The sequence below is a fragment of the Cucurbita maxima genome, unplaced genomic scaffold (assembly GCF_002738345.1).
Source record: "Cucurbita maxima cultivar Rimu unplaced genomic scaffold, Cmax_1.0 Cma_Scf00004, whole genome shotgun sequence".
Taxonomy (NCBI): Eukaryota; Viridiplantae; Streptophyta; class Magnoliopsida; order Cucurbitales; family Cucurbitaceae; genus Cucurbita; species Cucurbita maxima.
Window position 1 is genome coordinate 3195173 of NW_019272020.1, and position 20586 is coordinate 3215758.

The following is a 20586-nucleotide window of genomic DNA, read 5'->3' on the forward strand; positions in this document are numbered from 1 at the left end:
AAATCTTTTTTAGTTCAACCATCAAAGAATCAAATCATTATTGATATCTTATCTAGATGTTGACATCAATTTCAAACAAGCATTAAACAACGTTATTATGATTGACTGGGCATAAAGATACCCGTAAAAATGATCAAATTGTTGTTTAAAAAAATTATCATAAATTATATTTTTAATTTTTAATTCCCTTCGCTTGAAAATGAATGGGGAAATAAGTGGCTGAGAATCATTCTCATTTTCAAATATTTATGCTATAAATGCAATTTTAAGAGACCGTCGAGTTATATTTAAGCTGACAAAGTATAATATTTTATTAATATTTATTAATTATTTAAAAGTATAATTGAAGTACGGTCAATTTTTGTTCATATTGTGACGTGAAAAAGAAGAAGAAGAAGAAGAAGGTGTTTTCAACCAAAGAGATGAGCTTCATTCTTATAAAATAACAGCAAGTATCCATTGGTCTGCTAGATAATGAATTGAAGTGGCCCCAGGCCGCGAGCCCCAAAGCCATTGACTGATCTCAAGATCAAACAAGAAGGAACACGAAGAAACTACAAATTAAGCATAAAGTGAAATAAATAAAGTTGGAAAAATCTAAAAAGCTCAGATCAGCTGATTAGTGGGCATAAAAATGTGGTTTTGAGTTCCAATACCTTTCTTCCTCAGTGGGGAATGGATTTGAAAATTCAGAAACAAATCAATCCAAATTCGTGTTGTTTTGTCTGTTGTTGTTAAGATCTCGATCTCGATCTTATCTGAAATTAAAAGATGAGTTCTTGAAGTGGGGTTTTAATTAATACATTAGGCTATATTTGACCACATTCGTGTTTTCTTTTAATTGATAGATTAATTATCAAGCTTATCACTTTGAGATTTATTATTATTATTTGAAACGGTCAATTAAATATTATTTGAAACGTGCTGGATCAAAACTTAAATCAATTAAATTATAAATTAGAACGAGTGGCCCAAAGGAGTAAGCCAGGCACAGTGAACTGTGCTTAATGATGGCCCATTCATGTTAAAGCCCTCGAGTGGGCACTGGGAGTTACAAATCCAAAACCCACTAAAAACTACCAACGCCAAGTGGGTAGAAATAATCGGAATTGGGACCAAAACCCAAATCGCAGCCTCCCCGCCGGTTTCTTGTTCATGAACGTGTAGCCTTGCTTGCAGCTGCATCCAGAGAGTACTGCTCTGCGAGGTTCATCCAACATGGGAGGTAAGGGCAGGGGTGGCAGAGCTCGTACTCAGAGAAACCATTTTCGAGAGAGCCGAGAGAACGTTTGGAAGCGTTCAAAACCCGATTCTAACTCTGCCAATGACACCAAGGATGGCAATAGTAATCACTGGGGACCTTTCCAATCTCAAAGCCACGCGTTCAATGAGTACTACAAGGTTTGTGATTATTCAACTATTTTTTGGATTCTTTTGTAGTCCTATTTGTCAAGAAGGTAGTGTTTTATGAATTCGACGATGAGCTTTGTCTACTGATCTGGTGTCTGGTATTTCTGTCTCTTTTATGCCAACACGTTTGTAAGGGCGTACGTTTTTTTTTAGCTTTCTGTTTATGGTTTTCGATATTGTAGGAGCAAGGGATAGTTACTGCGGAAGAATGGGATACATTTATTGAGGTTCTTCGGAAGCAATTGCCCGCCGCTTTTAGGATCAATTCTAGGTAAGGTATAAGGCTTTTTTCATTTCCATTATTAATTATCCCCTCCCACTCTATCTCAATCCAAAATAGAAGGGGGGAAAATGAAAAAGAAAACACTGTCTCACCTGAATGCTACCATCATCGTGGTGTACCTGCACATAATCCCCTTACGTGAGCCCATGTGTGCGTATTTATTTATTTATTTTAATCCCTCATATATATTCATATAATAAGAACTCCGTTGGTTCTCTAATCATCTGCTTTGTTATGTTAACGTTGCATCGTAGTACTATCGTTGTTGTTATTAGTAACATATGAAGTTGACAGTGGACAGTTCTGTGGGGAAATACGTGCCCAGTTGCAAAATGACTTCATGAAATCTCTTCAATCTGAGGTAGGTACTTTTAATATTGTTGCTTCTCAATAAGTGTGACGAAAATTTTATTATAGATACATGATTGTTTCTTTTCCTGCTCTATCATGTTCAGGTCACTGATGGTGATGAAGCTGGGGCAATTAGACCGTTATCTTGGTACCCTGACAATCTTGCGTGGCATTCAAATTTCTCAAGAATGCAACTGCGTAAGAATCAAGCTCTTGAGAGGTAATATTGTATTTTTATGGCCATCATTTCTCGAAAGTAGACACTAATTGAATAGAAAGAACTGATTTTCTCTTGAAAAGTAAGTAGTTGGACTTTTTGGTCAGTATAATGAATGCATGAATGTTCAGTCATCTAAGTGTGTGTTTGGTCTGCGATATAAAATTAGAAGTTCGAAAACGAGGTATTCAATGAAAACAATTGTAATTCATAAAAATAGTTATAGTTACCAACTTTATTAGGTTGAATCTCAACTATTATTAATTAATTTATGAACATGTTTTGATGTTAATTATTCTTTTTATAATTATGATCTTACAATATCATATAATTTATGATATACATATTAAAATTGAACAAAAAATAAAATGAATTTATAACGTGAAATACTGTATTTTTATATATATATATATATAAATTATCCTTTTTAATATAATTCAACATTTTAAAATTTCAAACTCGAAGTCGGGATACAATTAAGAGTTTGGTATTGAGAAGCAAGTTTTTCCTTACCAACTATATCTTTCTGCGGTATAGTGCTGAATTCAGTGCACCCTTCCTCAAACATGATACATTTCAATAAAGTCATTGCTTTGGATGTGCCTGTAATGTAACTACTGATTAATTTAGACTACACCTACATATGCTATTGTGTTGCCAATTGCTACATGTTTTTGACTACTTCAGCTTCACAGGTTTCACGAGTTCTTGAAGCTAGAAAATGAAATTGGTAACATTACAAGGCAGGAGGCTGTCAGCATGGTATGCACAACGGCTACTTATTACTCCATCTACGGGGAATATTATTGTAACCTTTAATTGTCATTTAAATCTCTTACGCATTCTTAAGTACTTAATTGGGGCTTATGGCACAGGTTCCTCCTCTTTTTCTGGATGTACATCCAAATCACTATGTGCTTGACAGTAAGCAGTTTGTACTGATTTAAATGGTCATTTGCTTTATTTATTTATTTTAAGATCTCAACTTTATATCATTCATGCATATTATCTCTAACTGGTTCTCTGCTTTTTGCTCAGTGTGTGCTGCTCCAGGCTCCAAGACATTTCAATTACTTGAGATCATACACCAGTCCAGTAAACCTGGAGATCTACCTGGCGGATTGGTTTGTGCCCCCTTTATTTTTTTTTACTATTCTCCACTGGTTTCTGTATAGAAGTATTTCTTTTCTGCCCCATAGTAGAGTGCTTGCAACCCTTTTCCGTTGTGCAGTTGCTTGTCTTTTGAGTTCGTATTTATGCTACTTTCTGGTGCTGCTGATTCTTTATGTAAAATTGATTTGATAGCCATCTTGATTAGGTAGTGGCAAATGATTCAGATGTCCAAAGGTGTAATCTTCTCATCCACCAAACTAAAAGAATGTGCACTTCCAATCTCATTGTTACAAATCATGAAGCACAACATTTTCCTGGATGTCGAGCACATACCAATTTCTTCAATGCTTCTGCAGCAGGGAGTGAATTAAATTCTCACAACACTCAACTTACCTTTGATCGCGTTCTATGTGATGTTCCCTGTAGCGGAGATGGTACTCTTCGCAAGGCTCCAGATATATGGAGGAGATGGTAGCCTTTAGAATTTCTTGCCCGTGATTTCTTATCACACGGTCTTATTGGTAGTTCTAGATTGTGGTTAAACCCGTTCATTTCTTTCAGGAATTCTGGGGTGGGTAATGGTTTACATGGCTTACAAGTGCAGATAGGCATGCGAGGTACTGAGCTGCAACTTTGAATTACAAAATCCATGATATGCCATGGATTTTTCACTTATCTCTACTAAGCCACCACTATGTTTATTATTTTGATTCAGATTCATGGAAAATCTAAGTATTTTGATGAACTCTTGCAGGTGCCTCTTTACTTAAAGTTGGTGGAAGAATGGTTTACTCAACCTGCTCAATGAATCCTGTTGAAAACGAGGCTGTTGTTGCTGAGGTATGTATAAGCATTCTGTACCAAAGGGGGGCATACAAAAGGAAGGGAATACGAAATAAATAAATAAATAATAAACTAGCTATGCAAGAAACGGCTCAATCCAAGTGGACAAGGTCTCAAGTATAGTTGCAAATTTCCTAACATGGTTTAAGATCAAACGTCCTCTTGAAACCTCACGATCTTATAAAAAAAATTCCTATTCCTCTTGTCCCAATGCCAAATAACACATCCTTTATCATGGAACGGAGGATGGTAGAGCACATCCATTAAAGAACAGCCCCTTAGATATGTTTTCTACTCAGATGAGCCTAATTAGCTAGCTTTTAAATGATTTTTTTTTAACGCAGTCTAATATTTGAGTTGGCAAAATATAGGTTATACATGTGATATGGTCGATATTTGTATAAGTGCCTCAAGTATTTGTGAGTGAACATCATATAAGTATGACAGTTAGGACTCAAGCTATTATTAGTATCTGCCACTGTACAGAGTAAAGCATTATCATATTGGCCTTACTCCTCTCTGGTGGTATACTAGGGCTAGGTGATGGCAATAAGAAAATTTCCTGTATTGACAAGATACGTTGCACTACTTTTTAGTTTTTATATTAATTTTTGTTTATCAATGAGCGAAGCTTATTCTTCAAAATGTTAATGTGTTCACCTTATACTGCTGGTCTCTTGTGGCCACGCATGTACATATATCAGCTTATTAAAGCCTTTCCTTCTTTTCATGAACTCATCTTGTTGCAGCTTCTGCGGAAATCTGAAGGCTCTCTGGAAGTAGTTGATGTCTCAAATGAACTTCCACAGCTTGTTCGCCGGCCTGGTCTTAAGAAATGGAAGGTGATTCGTTATTGTGGTATCTCTTTTTTGGTTGAAACTCAGGATAATTTGTAACATGGATGTAGTTCTTGTTTATAGTTTACATTTTGCATTTTTAATGCCATTTTTGGCTGTTTGGGTATCTTCAGAAATTGTTTTCAATACTTGTCTATTAAAATGTCCTAGAGCTTTGTTGTTTCTTTATTTTAGTTTGCTTCATTTTGCATATATTTGTTTAAAAACGTAGCACATCACAATCAAGTTGTACTTGAAAATTCATAATTATTAAGATTTTGTCTCTTGAACTCTTATTCAAATTGAGAAAGAATTACAAACAAAAATGATTTTTTTGTGGTTTGCCAAAGAAGGTTGAATCATGCTTCAAAATTTCCATTTTCTGAAATCTACTCAAAAGTGAGTTTCTGGTAGGGATGCCTTGACCGACCCCCTCGTTAGGCATTGGAATGAGACCTCTTGTCCCTTCATTCCTTAGGTTTTTTTTGTTGGTTGACTTCCGTGAATGAAAAATCTCAATTTTTTTTTTCTTATAAAAAAGGTAAAAATGAAGATTTTCTACTTTCTAGTAGTGCAGAAGTACACAAATATGATGTAGTAAATTTTATATTTTCTCGACGTGGAAAATGTTATTTGATTTCCTGTTGAACTCACGTTAGTGAATAGTTTGAGGTTAATTGAGCTGTGAAATAATGTTGTGGTTCTGCTGTGCCAACTGCCTACTAATCATTTCTAATTTTCTGTCTCTTTGTTTATATTTATTATTTTGCTTGTATAGGTGCGTGATAGGGGTGTATGGTTGGCATCCTACAAACAAGTTTCTGATCATCGCCAGAGTGTGGCAATACCCAGCATGTTTCCTTTTGGCAGAGGCCGTAAGAACCAAGCAGATAAAAGTCATAACTCAGAATTGAGGGGAAATCATCTGAACGGTTCCATTGGAAGTTCTGTTGATGTATCTGAGCCAACAATGGATCCTGTACATGAGTTTGATGAGGTTTGTGAATTTCCAATCGAGCGTTGCATGAGGATAGTGCCTCATGATCAAAATAGTGGAGCCTTCTTTATTGCAGTATTACGCAAAGTTGCCCCTTTGCCAGGTATGTTGAACTAGCCAACATTTGGTTAGGCCTTACGGCCAGTTTAAATGTACCTGTCCTGAACCTGTTAGAAAATGTTAGTTTAGTATGCATTGTTCAATATTGTTAAATAGTTAATAATTGCTGCATGGAAATCTTGTTTTTGTTATATGACTATGTGCAATATACCTTTTCTCGTACTTCGTTACCTATGGTAGTTCCACTAGCTTTGATTTTAACTTGGTTTCTATATAAATTTGAATTCAATGTATAGTTTCTTTCCCTATGAATTTACATGTTTCGTATCTTGTTTATGTTTTCCCCCTTTCCTCATCGGTGGGGTTGCTTCAGCTGCTACTGAAAAACCAAGTTATCATAATTTGAAGCCTGCAAATGACAAGTCTCGTTGCAAGCTTCCACAGAATATTACAAATGGAGCGAATGTGGACGTTAGTGCATCAGTTGGGATGGATGAAAGCCCCTCAGAAGTTGGGATTGATTCAAATAATCAAGGAGATTTTAATTCTGCAGACAATAAACCAGCTTGTGAATTCCCAGTTCAGGATATTGAAGGTAAAGAAGGTTTGGACAGTAATGCAGCAGATGGGATAGATAAGCAGTTCTCAGAAGCCGATTTAGAGGTTAATTTAATTGATAATGAAGTGAATGTAAATAATTTGGAAATTACTGCTATTGAAGATAACTTAGAGGAGTCTAAGCAGCCTGATGATGGTGAAATGGATCCTAAGAAAAGCACTGTGAAGAGGAAGTTACAGATTCAGGGCAAGTGGAAGGGAGTTGACCCTGTTGTATTGTTCAAAGATGAAACAGTTATTGATAGCATTAAAACATTTTATGGTATTAATGAGGCTTTCCCATTATTTGGCCACCTTGTGACTCGAAATACTGACACTAACCATGTGAAAAGAATCTATTACGTATCGAAGTCCGTTAAGGATGTTCTTGAGCTGAATTTTTCAGTCGGGCAGCAGCTTAAGATAACATCTATTGGTCTGAAGATGTTTGTAAGTATCCTTTGCCAGCCGTTTCATTTTTTTCATTATATTTTGGGATCATTACTGTTTTCAAACTGATGGCACACACCAGCAGCTAATCAATTTTCTTACACCAAGGCTCGCCAAATGGCCGAACCGTTTTCATAATAAGCTTGTTTAACTAAATAGCTTTTGTTTTTGCTAGCTAGAGCTCAGCTGATTTCGTTGTTCTCATATTTAGATCGGCCCTTAAGTGCCAAAATTATTTATGCTTTTAGTATTATTATTATTATTTTAAATAATTTGATGAACTGCCATATCTCATGTAATTGCGTTGAATAGGAGAGGCAATCATCAAGAGAAGGTAGCTCTGCACCTTGTTCATTCCGTATAACGTCCGAAGGATTGCCTGTGATACTCCCGTACATCACCAAGCAAATCCTAACAATGTCTCCCGTGGATTTCAAGCATCTAATACAACATAAAAGTATCAAATATGCAGATTTTGCTGATGCTGCGTTTGGTGAGAAGGCATCAAGCCTAATGCTAGGTTGTTGTGTGATAGTTTTGGGTACAGGTGCGTAGCGTGCATTTGTAGATTATCCTTATGTTAAAGCATCTGGTCTTCACTAAGCACAGCTTTGTCTTTTCAGGTGGTAACACCTCTTCAGATGTTATCAAAGTTGACGAGTCGACTATAGCCATTGGGTGCTGGAAAGGGAGGTCCAGCCTGAGTGTTATGGTGACAGCCATTGATTGCCAAGAATTACTTGAAAGGCTTTCAAATCGGCTTGGAAATGATGTGTAATGCAGGCAAGGCAAGCTTTCTAAATTCTGATGTTGAAGCTAATCTAAATCTTGGGTGAAAATGGTGGGATAATTTAGTTTAGACGATAGTAATACGTGGGATTAGTTTAGCAGCTTCAGTTCAACTGTATAATCTTTAGAAAAGTTGAGCCTTATCATTGCTTCTTGTGTATCAAATATTTGTAGTGGCAGCATGTTGTTGATTTCTCCAGACTAATGTGATATTTTTTAGGAGGACTTATGTTGAAAGAGAGAGTACTATGGAGGATATTTTCAAAAAAAAAAAAAAAAAAAAGTTGCTGTTATTTTCATCTCTGGTTCTTTATACTATTTTATTAAAGGATATATTTCCTGTATCTGTAGAATAAAGATTTACTAACCTATGTCCTTTGCATTGAAATATTTTATTTTGATCATGTTACTTTGCATGATGATCTACAAGTTTAATTAAACGTTTAATAAGAAATTAAATTCATTTGAAAATCCAATAGCTAACCGATGTAATATGAAAAGCTTTCTTTTTCCCTTAGTTTTTTTACCGTATGACTCAATGTCAAATTTTGTCAAAAAGGTTTATTAAAAAATTATAAATATGAAACGATTTTATGAATGAAGCTCATGGGGAAAATGGTTGAAAATTAAAGAACCCATAATAAAATAAGCATGACAGTTGAAAGGCTAAAACAACACTTCAACCGAAAATTGAACACGAAACTCATACTTAGAGGATTCTCATTTATTTTTGTATAATACGCATTATTACAAGATCTATAATCCAAAAACTTCGAACATCATCTCTTAAAAATTGGGGGTGGGGGTTGCAGTCACTGTCCAATCAAATGTTCTAAGCACTCGTAGATTCAAATTATTGATATGTCAACCAACCTTAGAACAAACTTCTTAAGACAACAAATAGTAAGTTTTTATACTACGCACAATCACATGATGTTAACTTCAGATTTTCTCATATTTCCCGTAAATAAAGACAGCTTCTATTTTGAAAAAAGGTAAATGAGAGCCTCATTTGTCGTCCTTCAAAGTATATATAAACTCCAGCTGCTAGCTCTAGCAGACTAAAGCATACAACAAAATATACAAATGACCTCAGAAAAGCATCACACCAGTAAAAAAAAAAATTGCTATAATCAAGGAATGCACCAACCTAGATCGCCCCATTTGAGCCTAACTCCAAACAAATCATGTGGAAGTACAGCACATCTTGCTCTTAGCCGGGATTTCTTGCGCTGGGCCCGGGATTATGATCTTCTTACCACCGGCAAGTGATGCAGAGTTGCCATTGCCTTGAGTTTCACCAGCAGCTAAGTTCTTCTTGTTCATGATGTTGAAGATCTCAGTTAGGACAGTCATGAAGGCACTCTCCACGTTGGTTGATTCCAGTGCGGAGGTCTCCAAGAAAAACAAACCTTCTTTCTCGGCGAATTCCTTGGCGTCCTCAGTGGAAACAGCGCGCTGGTCTTCCAGATCGCTTTTGTTTCCTATTAAGATTATAACGATGTTCTTGTCAGCATGGCTCCGCAACTCCTCGAGCCACCGAGGTATGTGATCAAAGGTTTGGCGTTTCGTAATATCGTAGACAAGCATTGCCCCAAGAGCTCCTCTGTAATATGCACTTGTAACTGCTCTGTATCTGTTCAAATACTCGATGTGTTAAGGTATGCAGCTTTTCTATGGCCTTCAATGGAATATTGTCTTAGCTGTATATAATAATCGTTTAACTTAAACTCCACAAACCAGCTATAAAAGTTCCATTCTAAGGGATCAAATCCAACATAGTTAAGCTTCGAGACAAGCTAAAGGAAGAATCACAAGACTGAATGGGAGAATGACAAAAAAAAAAAAAAAGGCAAATCCACAGGACAATCTTACAACAAATGAATATCAACAAGGCCATTGTTTATGAAAACTACATGAAAGATGCTGCTCAATCTCATTCCATGAAAGTAGGAACAGACAATAATGAATGATAAACATTTCACCCAACAAGTAATCTGATTCCATGCAAGTAGTGGGAAAAGCCACAACATCTTTGTTGAGCATATAAAGAGAGAATAATCTGGCCTTCATACCAGTACCAACTACTAGACAAATGAAATCCAATAGTACTAAGGGCATCATCATCTACTAAACTCTGCCCCAAATCCAACACATTAAAGATCCACTAAAACCCTAAAAACCAACCAAGAGGGAAATACAAGAGAAAAGAAAGGAAGTGGAGGAAAAAGTACCTTTCCTGGCCCGCAGTATCCCAGATCTGAGCTTTAACACTCTTATGCTGAATAACGAGTGTCCTAGTCTGAAACTCGACGCCGATAGTGGCCTTGGAGTCCAAGCTGAACTCGTTTCGGGCAAACCGCGCCAAAATCTGAGATTTCCCCACCGCAGAGTCCCCGATCAACACCACTTTGAACACATAATCTATCTTCTGATTGGCATCCCCATATCCACCGCCGCTCGCCATCTTTCCAACTCTGAGCTCACTACACCCTTCTCCCTAAGAACTGAAGAACAAGCTCGAAATGGATCCAGAAAGGAGAAAGAGAGTGGCAGATCTCAGTAGCCCTTTAAAAATGCTACCGACCGATGAAGCACAGCAGAGTTATGTGAAAGCTAAGGCATCTACATTTCAATAATTGCAAATTATCACCCGTTTCAGTTATTTGACACGTGGATTAAGCCCATTGGAGGAGGATGAAAGTAGCGTGAGTTTGTTTTCACCTGATTCCACCCTCCCGAATATTAAATAAAAGAACAGCTTTTATATTGAAAAAAAAAAAAAAAAAACCGGAGTCGGCGCGTATGTTTCGCAAAAATTNTCTGCGTTGTTTCCTTTTTTGACCCTTTAGTCTCTCATAATTACACTTTCACGAAGAATATGTGTTTTTTTTTCTTTTTTAAATATTGCTGGCTGGTTTAATTTAAATGTACAATTTTAAAGAATAATTAATTATTTTTTTTATGCATTTTAATTTTTTTAAAGAATAATTTCTACACTCAAAAAGGTTGAATAGATTTATTTGGACAAGGAAGAACGGAAATGGAGAAAGAGGAGCATGAGGTTTAGGGCGAAGAGATCCCGGTGGAGGAAGGGGACATTGACATGTCCGCCGCCGATGACGATGTCATCAAGGTTCTCCGTGCCCCGTCTTTCACTACCACAAGGAAGCAGCTGCCCTTGGCGAAATGCAAGCCAAGGTAGAGAAGGAAATGGGCGCTGTTCAAGGTTTACTACCCCCGTCTCGAATTTCCTTGGGCTATGTCAATTTTGAAATTTCATATGAAGCTACCGCAGCAACTTCAATCTGCCTGATTATAAGATCTTATACAGATCCTGCCGGTGCGGCTGTCAGCCAAGAAAGAAAGGAGGAGGCAGATTCGCGATCCGTTTTGTTGGCAATGTGAGATTAGAATTATGGTCTTTATCTAAGTTTTTTATATTGATCATTTCTTTCTATTTGAAACAGAGTTCAATAAATATCCCAAGTTTCATTTCAATGCTTAATTAAGTTTTGTTTACAAAGAACTCTTCAAAATCTAAATCAGAGCCCATAATTGGGGAAATTCATAAATAAATGAAGCTCAAAAACGTATTCTAAACTTGTGAGCCTCCAGCTCCTTGGTTGGAGTTCTCACTTATTCTCCACAGCAAAATACTTCAATCCTTCCAAACTAAATATGATCCTCAACATTACATCCTACCATTTATGCATTGGTAAAACCAGGTTACTGAACATTAAGTTCGTGGCAAGTACCAGCAGCTCCAGACTCATCATTCACGAGTGAATTCTCCATCTGTTTAAAACAAGCTTGGGGAAACAGGGTTTTGCTTTCCAATCCTCTTCTTCCTAAGCCTCTCTGCTATGATGAAAGCAAGCTCAAGAGACTGAGAAGCATTCAGCCTTGGGTCGCAGTGTGTGTGGTATCTTGACGACAAGTCATCGAACGTTACAGTTCGGGATCCTCCAATGCATTCTGTCACATTCTGTCCAGTCATTTCCAAATGGATTCCTCCAGCATGGCTCCCTTCTTGCTCGTGCACATCGAAGAATGCTCGGACCTCGGCCTATAAGAACACGGTTTGACACTTCGTTTAGAAGACATGACATAATAGAGCCGGTAAACTATGGTTATCAACAGGGGAATTGTAATGCAAAAGGGACAACTATTTTTCCCTTCGTTTAATGATTCATAGAAGACTTGGCTTCAGAAGTAACTATCAAATATAGCCAAAAGGAATAGGATGGAAATTTACCAGAATAGCATCAAATGGACGAGTTTTGAGGCCACATGGTGCCTTAATGGTGTTTCCATGCATTGGATCACAGACCCATGTCACAATTTGCCCTGCCTTTCGCACGGCTCTAATCAAATGGGGAAGCTTTACTCTCTGGTTCTCAGCACCCATTCTTACAATGATAGTTATCCTTCCTGGTTTGTTACTAGGATTGAGGATTTCAATAAGTTTAACTAACTCATTTGGATCCATTTTGTTGCTTACCTGCATTACAAAGATCACATTTACTCATTGTTTGTTATGCATAATATTGATTTTATCAACAAACATTAGATCATCATGCCAAAGTAAAAAGGTTTAAGAAGCTACCTTAATTCCAAGAGGGTTAGCAACCCCTCTAAGGAACTCTATGTGGGCACCATCGAGTTGTCGGGTTCGTTCCCCAACCCAAAGCATGTGAGCTGAGCAGTCGTAGTAAAGACCAGATGTTGAGTCTAGTCTGGTAAGTGACTGTTCATAAGGCAAGAGTAAACATTCGTGAGAGGTCCAGAACTCAGTTGTTGTCATAATAGGATGGTCGACAGTGAGTCCAGCAGCAGCCATGAATCCAAGAGTCTCGTCAACACGACTAGCAAGTTCGTGATACCTGTTGAGCAATTTAGGAATACACTTAATTCACCGGTGCGGCAAATTTAACACTGTTGTTTTTTTAGCTTAAAACTTAAATAAGCGTTCAGGATCAAGAGCTACTACAAATGGCTGACTCCAATTTGATCATGGTGCATGCATAATTAGAGCTACTAAATTCGTTTGGAATTAAAGACAATTCCTCCAGGGCTGGTTCTAAATTTAAGATATGGTTAAGAGCTGTAAAGAAGAACTTGGCTCACCTATCTCCCTGCTCACTGTTTTCAGCAAAATCAAGATTCCATTGGGTGACCCTTTGCATTGCAGCATATCCTCCAGTGGCGAAGGACCTGAGAAGGTTGAGAGTTGCAGCAGATTGGGTGTAAGCTCTAATCATCCTTTCGGGGTCTGGAATCCTTGACTTCTCAGTAAAATCATCGCCATTGATGTTGTCCCCCTTGTAGCTTGGCAGACTTACTCCATCCTTCACCTCAAGAGGATCTGATCTCGGCTTTGCAAACTGACCAGCCATTCTTCCCACCTAAATCAATGTTGAAGATACACAGCAAACACTGCGATTAGACAACCAATAATCCTCAGAACACAAAAGAATCTGAAAGAGCGGAGATGGATGTACCTTAATGACAGGCATTTGCCCACCAAACATAAGAACGACACCCATCTGGAGAAGAATCCTGAATGTGTCCCTAATATTATTAGCGCTGAACTCCTTGAAACTCTCAGCGCAATCCCCACCCTGCAAGAGGAAAGCCTTGCCCAAGGCGGCCTCACCAAGCCTCTCCTCCAAGCTCCTAGCCTCACCAGCGAACACAATAGGAGGAAATGACTCAACAGTTTTGAGAACAGATTGGAGAGCAGCCTGGTCGGGATACTCAGGAAGCTGCAACGCCTTTTTCGATTTCCAGCTCTCCAAACTCCATTTCTCATTGCTGGACGGCGCCGTCACCGGCTTCTTACGGGGATTCTCGACGACAACCTTGTCCTTGGTCGGCTCTGCAGCGTGGACGGCGGAGATCCGTTGGTGGCGCCTGGGGTAGGTCTTGGACGGAACAAGAAACGAAGTGGGTTGGTGAGATTTCGGTTCAACAAGGGGATTGAAGATCAATTTGGAAGAGGAGAGAGCAGCAGCATTGGAAAGAGCCATTGCAGGGGTTTTATGGAATCTATAAAACACTCTGAAAACAGGGTGTTGTGTAATAAGAGAGATCGAAAAAGGCTCAGGAACTCTGAGATGAGAATCAAATGTGAGGAAGGTGTTTATAAAGGGAGGAAGACAGAGGAAGGGCTCGGTAAGGCCGAAACGGTGAAGATTGTAGGTAGAGTAAGAGAAGGAACTGGAGATGAGAGGCAATTTTCAAAGGGCTACCAAACACAAAAGGGGACGTTAATTAATTTTTTAAAACAATTCACCAAACGCACTATAAAATTGAAGAGTAATGAGAGAGACGAACAAAACAAAAACAGGGTCATCATATTTGACCAATGAAAAGGAAAAGGGTTGTTCCAAAATCCATGATCCAACAACCCCCTGCCTTCCCACCCATTTCCAGCCGCTTTGCTTTGAAAAGTCTGCTTTAACAGACGCCCCGGCTGGCTACGAAAATGAGAAAATGTTGGGAGTAGGTGAGCACAGAAAACGTCAATGGAGGAAATGGCGGCAACCCTCATCCTTGATTACCTTTTATTATTATTTTCTTTTTTGCAATTTTTTTTCTCTTTATTGTATATATATTATATATATAAAGAATAGGGAAACTTGGATTTTAATTATAATTTTGGATTTCACCACGTGTGTAATCTCATACCTACGATCAAATTTGGTTTTCATAAACTTTTTTTCAAGTTAGTTTTAATAGTTTGACTTGGTGCAGCTCATGCACCAAATTTATGGGTATAAAGTTTTTTTTTTTTTTTCAATTTGTTTTTATGTCTTTTATTAACGATCCATTTTAATTAGTTTTACAGTAAAAAATAAAATAAAAATAATACCAGTTCATCCTTTTGGAACTCTAAAAACAATTTAAAATTCGTTCTTTTTAGATAAATTCGTTGAACGTAGTAGAATTAATAATTAACACAAGAAAAATACTTACCTCTTTCTTAATTTAATATTTAATACTTAATTGATAAACTTTTGTCAAATAACTTTTTCAATTTAGGTGAGAGGGTTTAAAATGTTTTAATTAAATTCCTCACCTTTTAATTTTGTTCGATTATACATTTATGGTTGGAAAGTATTAAAGTTGGCTTATAATAAATAAGTTTGATGTATATATATATATATATATTAAAAAAAAAAAAAAAAAAAAAAAGGTCCCATAGAATATTCAAATTCTTTTTGCAAAATTTTAATTTTTATTGTACCCATTTGTTACCAAGTAATGTTATAGGATTAAATATAAAAATTAAATTAATCTTTTTAAGATTTAAGAACAAATTTTAAAAAACAACTCTTTGCTTTGCTCGATATAATGGAAGGATGGAGAGTACCAATTGACAAATTAAAAATAGTATTAATTTCATTCATATTTTGACAAATAAATGAATATATTTTATAAGCTTAGTTTTTAAATGCTATATTTATAAACCATTTTTTATTAAATGTGTCGAAATGAGCTTAATTTAATTAATCAAACTCAAAAAAAACTATTAAATGTGGAGTAGAAGGAAGGCAGATAAATTTTAATTAATTTAGTTTTTAAATAACAGTTGATTCCATCTTACCTAACGAGGCTGATGTTTTAGTCTTAATCGATAAATTGACTGATACCAACTAATTAACCAATACGCTACATTACTTACCCATAATTACCTAACATTTTTTAAATTCGTGATTAAATTTGATAATAACCCGTTTGTTAGATTGAAAGTAATTAATGACTATCAATATAAAATGAGATAACGAGAACCACCAATTCCATTTACCTTTAAAAAAAATGTCAATTTCGTATGATTTTCTCTGAGATTATCAATATTCAGACTTTTCCTTGCAATATAGTTACATTCATACTTTTCGTTTCTAAGAATGAATATTATTCTATAAATAAATACGAGTTCTTTTAATATATTTTATATTTCACTCACATATATAAACACACCTTAATTTTGACTTTTAGTATTTTTAATTCCGTTTATATTTAATATTCGAATATTTCTTATAATTTTATTTTTCTCTATATTCCGTACAATTTTCCTATCCAGTTAACGGTTACAGTTTAGAAACTAATAGATCGGATAAAACTCGGCGCGTAAACCGTTGAATGAATCACGGTTTTCCCGGAAAATTTCTGAAATTTTCCCCAGTTCGAAGCCCATCTCCTTCCCCTTACCGTGTCGAGTCAAGTCTGTCTTCACTTCCATTTTCTACTCTAAAGGAAGGACCTTATTCCGTTTCCCATCTCTGAAAAAAACCCTAGATTCTTGAATTACACGCTCTGAACTCTACACTCAAGAACGATGTCGCTTGCTTTCCAGTACTTTTCACTGAGTTCATCTTCTCCTTCCCCTCCCCCTTCAACCTCTTACTTCTCCGTCTTCTTTTCCAGGAATCCGTGCTTGTCTCTTGGATTCGCTCCTGGCCGCTTCCCAAACGCTCCGTCTTTTCAAATTCTTGATTATAAGCTTCGGAGCACTTTTAATTTTGGTTCCATTAATGCTCATCACTTGTGTCATCGAGCTTCTACATCTGGAGTAGTCCGGGGACACAGTGGTGATGGTGATTTCGATATCGATTCTTTACTTTCAGCTGCCGAATTGTTTTGTCTCGTTACGTCGTTGATCGCTTCTGTTGGTTTCGCTCTGAGTTGCGCGAAAGCCAGCTCTAAGAGCGCGTTCTTGGCGGTGTTCAGTTACAGGATTTTCGTTGGCGCAATTTTGTTTCTGGTGGCTGGGGTTGCAATTGGTGCTTGGATTCGTAGGCGGCAATGGAATCGATTTTTTCGACAAACAGCGAAGGGCTTATTAGAGGTGAATTTGGTGGAAAACACTAACAAGCTGGAGGAGGATTTAAGGAGCTCAGCAACGGTAATTAGAGTCTTATCGAGGCAGCTGGAGAAGCTCGGGATTAGATTTAGAGTTACTCGAAAGGCTCTGAAGAAGCCCGTCGAGGAGGTAATTCTAGTTCTCGGAAATTTGAACGCTGTTTCTTTAATACGAAATCTTAGGATGATATTTAACAAAGTTAATGACGGACCCCTGAAGACACTAGCATGATAATGACAGAGAAAGCGAATCACGGTGGACGATCAAAATATTCTGAAATCTTAGAAATTAGATAAACCAAGTGATAGGTTTATGTAATTTTGCAAGACAGAAAAAATGGTGAATATTTATATCTGCAGGTAGGTTAGATAACATAGAATTTGAAGATGGTTAATGATAAAAAATTCTTCAAAAAATGATGATATCTGAATGGTAATTCCGGTTATAGTTATAGATGAACTTCAATTTCTTGGAGATTTGGGCAGCGTTTGAAAATTGAACACTCCAAGTATGGAAAAAGACAAGTAGAGGACCTTTACTGAAATTTTTGGCGTTGAACTCCCACGAAATCCAAAAAGAGATGTTATTTTTAAGAAGCAGTCAAATCCTGGAATTTATAAATAGGCAGTGTTTTGCTGCGTGGCAAACACACTCCAAAAAAAAAGAGAGAACTCCTATATGAGAAGCTTTGGCGCATTGAGCTAATTGTATTGGAATGATTTGGATGCGTTCATGTGTGGCGGTGAAGAAAATTTATGTGCTGCAGGGGTTCGGTTACAATGTGAAATAACATGTTGAGGGTGAAAATCGACGTCAAGATGCAGACTTTTATCTTCATAACTTGGCCTATTAACTTTATTGCTTTTATTTTGCTAAGATTAGATGTCATTTCCCATAGCCTATAAGTATTGATCACTTTTTGAAGACTGCAGCTTTAGCCCAAAAAACTTTCGAGGCCACTCGAGCATTAGCTGTCCGAGGGGATATTTTGGAGAAGGAGCTTGCTGAAATCCAGAAAGTCTTACTGGCTATGCAGGTGCTTTAAGTCTTCCATTCGGTGTAAATTCAATGGTCTTAAGTTTTTCAAGCAGTGATTTACGTGATTACAGATAAGCATCATGTATTAGTGTTCAAGAAGTTAGAATTCAAAACTCAAAGGGATACAATTTACAGATAAAGCAAAATGTATTAGTGTTCAAGATGTTAGAATTCAAAACTCAAAAGGAACAATAGAATGCAAGGTAGAATAATATCAATTGGCCTGATTATTGCATATTCAACAAGATTTATTTCTTCATATACGATTGCATCTAATCTGATTTAGATTTCTTGTCTGAGTGAGGGTTTGTAGGAACAGCAACAAAAGCAACTTGAATTGATTCTTGCAATAGGGAAGTCGGGAAAGATATGGGAAAGCAGACAGGAGCACAGTGGAGGACAAAGTTCTATTGGGAGGCATGATCTGGTTGACGAACGCTTAAATCAAAAGGAAGTCCAGGACGCTTGAGCCCTTTGGAGAAGAAACTGGAGATAGCTTAGGATTCTTTAATACAAGTTACCATGGAAGTTGTTGCACAACGACAGAATAGGAGTACGGGATGTGAGTTTTGTGGCAGTGTAGCCTATGGAATTTATCACTTGATACTTCTTGCCAGAAAAGATTTTGGGTTTCCATAATGTGCGATTTAATGGGAAATGAAAGTTGGACTCAGATAGAAAGTGTACAGCGGCAGGGGAAGTGTAATCAGGGAAATGTATTTGTTACGGGTCATTGTGATAATGGAATAAACATTCTGCTTAACCATTGTAATTTTGATTTTTCGTTGTATTAAGGTGGTTCACAACCACTTCCATCTTTTAAAGCCATTTGCATCTGAAATTCCCTCTCTTCCCCCGCGCCGGTGGCATCCATTCTGCGTAACAGATGTAATTTTAATTTCTCATTCGTGTCCATGTCTGCAGGCCAACAGTAAATTCAGAGTTGCAGACTGAGCGAGCACTATTCTTACTGGATATCAGACGGTCTTTTAAGTTCAGTCGGTCTGCTTTGTATGCGTTCCTTCATTCGAATTTATCCTCTCTAATCTTTTCTGAATAAGAACAAGTCAACAGGTTCAGTCGTAGCTGAGATTCTGAGTCCGTTCCAGGGAACTTTTACACGGGCGTGGACGGCAATTCAAATGGAGAGACGTCAGGCTGGGAACCTGCAACTTGCTTTTTTCATGTCATGGAAGCTACGACATGCAACACTTGCCCTATCAAAACCATACAATCTTGTGGTTACGGAAGGGAAGCTGGTGTTCGACAGAGGCATGTAACAGCCAAGTTCTTCAGGTTCGGTTTATTGATTTCTCTTTGTTAAGTACAGGGAGCCCAAAACATGAGAAGGCCCACGTTCATAATGAGTTTTCCCACTGCGTCCCAGGCTCTTTTTCTTGGAGTTCGGTAATGTTTCGGAATGATCTGATGCATTTGATAACTTAGTTGACTAATTGCCATGTAAAAATAAATCAACAGGTCTGAAGAGAGTCGAGGAATGTGGCAGATTATTTGCAGCATTCTTTTCGCCTTTTACCAGCAAACATTGCATATTCTTTTTTCACACATCATTGTATTATATTCTGGGCAAGTAGGATCTGCTGACTTGACACTTTTTCATTCATTTGGATCAACTATGGTCGCCTGTTCTATAAAATTTTAAATATTTTGAGTATTTTGTTCAGTTGGATTTTGGTAGATTTCAATAGGCTATCTTGGTCAGTTATTTCGATTTTATAGGCAGTTGATTCAAAGGTTTGATATTTGAAATTGGTACAGGTTAAGTTTTGAATCAGACCAAACAAATTCACTTACATTTTTTTATTTAGATTGCCAACGTGTATATTAAATGCATTCATGAATAGTTATCTGTTTGAGCCATAAGTAATTGTTACATTCATATAAAAAAATGTGACTTCCAAGTCCAACAGTGTACCTTGTAAATTAGGATTACGGAATTTTGCAGCTGAGTAAACTAGTTGTATTATAGTTGCATAAGGAATATATAGAATTGGATGACAAGCTTACTTTGTACTCACAGAATCAGTTGCGGCTGCACATTGAAATACTTCGTGAAGTCGTAGACTGGAGATAAATAAATCTCCTATATGAGCAGCTTTGGTGCAATGAAGCGTTGAAGGAAGAGCTATTAACAAATGCTAGTTTGAAGTTTAGTGATTCATAACATGTGCTCAATATTCTTGGACATTGGCGTACCTTGGTAGATGAAGAGAACGGTTTTTTTCACAACACAAACAAATTTGGTCCACAGTCAGAGGAGAAGGGAGAGAGAAAGGCGCGGCAATAGCAAATAAATCTCAATGGTCCAGTCCATTCCATTAGCTATTATTGGTTGCTTGGGAGATGAGATGAGGTAGTCGCTGCATGCCCATCAGCGCAGCATTTGTAATGTAAAAGCAATGGCAGTGAAGCTAGCTGAAGAGTGAAACAAATGCAAAGGGGAGAGTGGGTGAGTAAATGCGGTCCCTTTGCAGCCAGCCAGACTAGTGATTGACAGTCTAAAGCTGTAGAAAGCTGTACAATGGAAGAATAGGGCGTCCTTTGTATGTGATGTGAATACTCCATATTTGTTTTTCCCTCACTGTATTGTTCCTTTCACCGTTCTGCTGCAATCTGCCCTCTTACTCAGAACTTCTCTCTCAGTTACTTGTGGTTGTGGTGCGATTGGTGGAAGTGGAGCAAAGTAACAGAAAAGTGTGGCAACTGGGTCCT

At 37.3% G+C, this 20586-nt stretch overlaps 5 protein-coding genes across 8 annotated transcripts in view; 3 read left to right on the plus strand and 2 right to left on the minus strand.

Annotated features, from left to right (window-relative positions):
* Positions 1-20586, plus strand: part of LOC111478507 (vegetative cell wall protein gp1-like) — a 446768-nt gene that overhangs the window by 45262 nt on the left and 380920 nt on the right. The gene's annotated exons all lie outside the window — the stretch shown is intronic.
* Positions 1095-8243, plus strand: LOC111478413 (tRNA (cytosine(34)-C(5))-methyltransferase-like). 2 transcript variants are annotated; one of them, XM_023122654.1, is made up of 16 exons: positions 1095-1401; positions 1593-1681; positions 1988-2054; positions 2149-2264; positions 2957-3023; positions 3137-3185; positions 3300-3385; positions 3580-3845; positions 3936-3991; positions 4129-4214; positions 4967-5059; positions 5832-6153; positions 6484-6852; positions 6883-7157; positions 7470-7704; positions 7781-8243. In XM_023122654.1, exons 1-16 carry the CDS (start codon positions 1219-1221, stop codon positions 7933-7935), a joined length of 2514 nt encoding a protein of 837 aa, XP_022978422.1. In that variant the 5' UTR covers positions 1095-1218; the 3' UTR covers positions 7936-8243. The 2 variants fall into 2 exon arrangements, with proteins under 2 accessions (XP_022978422.1, XP_022978420.1); XM_023122652.1 differs by having other exon boundaries at positions 1096-1401; positions 6484-7157.
* On the minus strand, positions 8775-10572 carry LOC111478500 (ras-related protein Rab11A). The gene is made up of 2 exons (XM_023122785.1): positions 10181-10572; positions 8775-9582 (listed from the first exon to the last, which is right to left on the minus strand). Exons 1-2 carry the CDS (start codon positions 10411-10413, stop codon positions 9132-9134), a joined length of 684 nt encoding a protein of 227 aa, XP_022978553.1. The 5' UTR covers positions 10414-10572; the 3' UTR covers positions 8775-9131.
* LOC111478433 (phospho-2-dehydro-3-deoxyheptonate aldolase 2, chloroplastic-like) lies at positions 11419-14360 on the minus strand. Its single transcript, XM_023122690.1, has 5 exons — positions 13451-14360; positions 13077-13354; positions 12556-12832; positions 12205-12450; positions 11419-12015 (listed from the first exon to the last, which is right to left on the minus strand). Exons 1-5 carry the CDS (start codon positions 13976-13978, stop codon positions 11749-11751), a joined length of 1596 nt encoding a protein of 531 aa, XP_022978458.1. The 5' UTR covers positions 13979-14360; the 3' UTR covers positions 11419-11748.
* On the plus strand, positions 16074-19523 carry LOC111478487. Of its 3 annotated transcripts, XR_002717474.1 has the most exons (4): positions 16079-16944; positions 17741-17851; positions 18167-19149; positions 19333-19523. XR_002717474.1 is itself a non-coding variant. In XM_023122769.1 (3 exons), exons 1-3 carry the CDS (start codon positions 16291-16293, stop codon positions 18164-18166), a joined length of 792 nt encoding a protein of 263 aa, XP_022978537.1. In that variant the 5' UTR covers positions 16074-16290; the 3' UTR covers positions 18167-18260. The 3 variants fall into 3 exon arrangements, 2 of the variants coding, with proteins under 2 accessions (XP_022978537.1, XP_022978536.1); XM_023122769.1 differs by lacking the exon at positions 19333-19523 and having other exon boundaries at positions 16074-16944; positions 18140-18260; XM_023122768.1 differs by having other exon boundaries at positions 18167-19523.